We start from the raw sequence: 3,851 nt of genomic DNA on the forward strand, positions 1-3,851 counted from the left end.
ATTAAAAATGCACAAAGCTACTATTGAATTGGTTAATCTAGCCGGTATGTGTAATTTCAATTCTTCACTCGCTAAGGTTGTACTTGGGCAAGGGATTATGCATACGGTGCTGAATGGGAAATGTACTGTTTTACAGAAATATTGGGGAATGTGTTTTTTTGATAAATAATATCCCATATATTCATTAAAAAAAATGAGGGGATTAACATTTTTCTTTATTTCCTTTATCTCTATATTTGAATATAAATTACTTAATGTATTTACAAATATTCTTGTTTTTAGTTGGTTATTAATTGAAAATTCCTCGTTTTTAATATTTTTCACTGAATTCAGGTCAAAAACTGGGAAAGAATAGAAGCTCGTCATACAAGAAAAATTATCTTCAGAATTATTAGTATTAGGTTCAAATTCTCTTGTAAACCCAATATAAACATTATTTGAAATATCAATGGAAAACGCAGTAACAATCGAAGAGATTTCTAATCCTACGCCTGTAATCCATCCAGGCATGTTTAGAATAAGTATTATATTTTCCTCTTCAATACTTTTGACGTATTCAAAACACTGCTTTAATCCTTTTATATACCTTAAAGGATGAGTAATAGGGCTATTTCCCCCTATATAAAACATTACTTCAGGTGAAATATTAATGTTTTTTGAGTTTTTAATGCAAATATCCTTTATATCCCATTTTACTAATTTGACACAGCTCATTGGAGACACTAAAGGCTGACCCAAATCGCAGTCTAAAATATAAATATTATTATTTGGGTACCTTTTATCATTTAAAAATTCTTTTGCAATTTTAAGGCAAAATGTCGTTTTACCACTATTTTTTGGTCCAATTAATAATACACTAGTTATCTTGCTCTGGCATTTACTACTTTCCTGGAGTATCCGATTTAAAAATTCCCTCCAATCTAAAGGGTAATCAAAATCTTTGTCCATATTTTATAAATAAACCTCATAATATCCTGGTTTTAGACCCTTGTTGAACTAATGTTACATAAAAACTTATTTTTATTCATTTATAAACTATTTAATGTTTGGCGGTAAGTCAAATTTGACTTTTTTAGTTAAATTATCGAACAAGAATAATACTTTTTTAATGATATTTTCAAAGCATTTATTTTTATTTATTTTTAATAATTTGTATCATTGCATGTAAAAGTAGTTGAGAGTTGAATCATGCAAAAAGTTGTACGCTTAATGCATGTTTGTTGATTTTTTTTTTTTTTAATTTTTTTAAAAAATTGAATATGATATTTTATTCTTTATTTATTATATATTACTTAGTCAGCAGTATACTAGCTATTGAATTGAATGACATTAATTCACAGTAAGTTATTCTAATCATGTCTAGTATTGAAACAAACTTAAACAAGTTCTGCAGTGTTAAATTTGGAACAAGGCAGTGAAATATTGCTGGATAAAATAAAATGCAGTAATAATCTTGAGACTATACTAAACAGAAATGTTTTAATTAGCACAATTGGGAGATTTAAGTGTGTTTACCCTATTAAAATCTTAAGTAATTCAAATAAAACTTTATATTCTTGGAATTCAAATAGTGATAATAAATGCAATTATATTTATATTAAAATAATGAAACAATCCAACTGTGAGAAAGAGAAAAACTTAATTGAGAGCATATCACTTAATTATTCTTGTAAAATTTTAGCTTTTATTAATTTGAATGGCTGTATATTAGTGAAAAAAGAAATTTTACCAATTAATGAGAAAACAACAATAATTCAGCAAATGAATAAATATAGACTAATGCTGAAAAGTGTTACACTCAAGACGAAAATAATTATTGGAATAATACTTCATATCGTATTATTCATTATTGCATTGGTATTTACTAGAAATAGGAAGTATCATAAAATGACTTTAAAAATATATACAAATACGAAAACAGAAAGCTTGGAAATAAATTCGGCATCTGAACTCACAACAAAGGTAATGTTAAATACTTCAAATTCAATATAGCTTAATTTGCTTTTTAACAATATAGGAACTATTGAGTATTTCAAAATTAAGTGGTCATTCAAATCTTATTATGTTGATGGAGTAAAGTTTGACATTTATTGATTGGCGCCTAAGGTTTTATATTATTAAAATTCAAGTTCATATATTAATAAACTAGGTTTAAAGAGAGAGGTCGAATGATGGAAACAGATAATGGAAGAATTCTCTGTCGTTCTGAGGAGATTTGGGAGAAGCAACCTTCAACTAACGAAGGCATGCTAGATGGATTTATACACATCCATGAAATAGATATCGACAATAGCACATATTTTATCGAAACGTTAAAAAAAAAGCTTTGCATGAAAAAGGATGAACTTTTTGAATACGGAGTAGATGCAGGGTGTGGAATTGGTCGTGTAACACCGAATCTAATGAAACACTGTAAGAAGATGGATTTGAATGAACCGATACTTAAACATTTAACTGTTGCAAAAAAAAATAACCCAGATTGTATTGAACTAATTCATTCAAAACTCCAAGACTTTAATCCAGCCAATGGAAGATATGATTTTATTTGGATCCAATGGGCACTACAGTACTTATCTGATGATGAGTTTGTAGATCTCCTTATAAGAATTAGAAATTCATTTGATAATTGCAATGAAACTAGTGCAAACAGAACTAAACGAGTTGTATGCATTAAGGACAATGCAGATTCTTATGAAGATGAAGTAGATCCAATTGATGGAAGTATTATTAGGACAGAAGAAAGCTTTCTAGAAATTTTTAAAAGAGCAAATTATAAATGTATATTAAAGATGGAACAAACATTTCTGCCAACTTCATTTAAGCCAATAATTTCATTTGCGATTGTACCTTGTGAATAGACTAAATAAAGAAACGAATATAATTTAGAACGAAAATTAATTAATCTATATTTATTAATAATTTTTTACTTTTTTTTCCTATATATTTCAAAGAAACGCTGTTCAATCAAATGCAAATCAGGATGACAAATTACTAATGAATGCAATGGATTTCCAAAATCAGTGTCAGAAAGCTCACTTAATGTACCTGACACAATTTTTTGGTCGCTTGAGCCAATTCTAGCAACCCCTATTGCTAATGAATTGGGTGATATAACATTTTGTTTAAGTTTGTCCTCTAGAATAAATAATTGGGAAATTGCTTGATTAACCGTCATGAACCTAGGAGGCTCAAAAATTGGTCTATTCCTCATCATATTTTCAATGGTCTGCTCTTTAACTTTTATATCAAGTAGGCATAGGGTATGTAGTCCTCTCTCAATGTTAGCTTTGATTTTATCATAAAAGCTTGAAGGCTGCCAACTTCCATCGAAAAATGGAATCGAAACTGTTTCTCCAAAACGGTAAACTTGTAATCCAGTACAGCCAATAGCAGATATAATGCTTGCATTATGTCTAACTTCAACCTTGACATCTTTTTCATGAGCTCTTAAAACCAAATCAGAATGAGTTGTTGCACAAAAAGGGTCCCCTACTACTAGTAGCACTATGGATTTGTCTTTAGCTTCTTCAATAATTTCATCGCAATTTTCCTCTACCATTTTACGGTCTGCTTCTATAAGAGGTTTCCCATTTGTATATTTCATCAAATCTGCCCTCTGAGATAAAATAGAAGTATAAGATTCTAAATATATCTTATCGGCTGCCTTCATAAGTTCTATACCACCCAAAGTCATGTCCCTCTCATCATTTAGCCCTGTTCCAATTAGATACAAAACCATGGTAGTAAATTTTTATTATAGCCCGGATTATTTTTTTTCCAATGCGAATTAATCAATTTTGACTCAAACTAGGCGCCAAAAGAATATTGAAGTTAAAATTAGGCTAACGTTT

At 29.1% G+C, this 3,851-nt stretch overlaps 4 protein-coding genes across 4 annotated transcripts; 2 read left to right on the plus strand and 2 right to left on the minus strand.

The window, feature by feature from the left end:
• On the minus strand, nt 1-948 carry Chro.60157 (hypothetical protein; the record flags this gene model as incomplete). The annotated part of the gene is made up of 1 exon (XM_660275.1): nt 1-948. A coding segment is annotated over one exon (948 nt), but the record flags the coding sequence as incomplete, so codon positions are not given.
• A 657-nt stretch (nt 949-1,605) lies between these two features.
• On the plus strand, nt 1,606-1,992 carry Chro.60156 (transmembrane protein). Its single annotated transcript, XM_660276.1, has 1 exon — nt 1,606-1,992. The coding sequence occupies one exon, from the start codon at nt 1,606-1,608 to the stop codon at nt 1,990-1,992; it is 387 nt and encodes a 128-aa protein (XP_665368.1).
• A 176-nt stretch (nt 1,993-2,168) lies between these two features.
• Nucleotides 2,169-2,858, plus strand: Chro.60155 (hypothetical protein). The annotated part of the gene is made up of 1 exon (XM_660277.1): nt 2,169-2,858. One exon carries the CDS (start codon nt 2,169-2,171, stop codon nt 2,856-2,858), a length of 690 nt encoding a protein of 229 aa, XP_665369.1.
• A 65-nt stretch (nt 2,859-2,923) lies between these two features.
• Chro.60154 (tetrapyrrole methylases) lies at nt 2,924-3,739 on the minus strand. Its single annotated transcript, XM_660278.1, has 1 exon — nt 2,924-3,739. The coding sequence occupies one exon, from the start codon at nt 3,737-3,739 to the stop codon at nt 2,924-2,926; it is 816 nt and encodes a 271-aa protein (XP_665370.1).
• Between the last annotated feature and the right edge of the window lie 112 nt (nt 3,740-3,851).

Source organism: Cryptosporidium hominis (assembly GCF_000006425.1).
Source record: "Cryptosporidium hominis TU502 chromosome 6 CHRO016070, whole genome shotgun sequence".
Taxonomy (NCBI): Eukaryota; Apicomplexa; class Conoidasida; order Eucoccidiorida; family Cryptosporidiidae; genus Cryptosporidium; species Cryptosporidium hominis.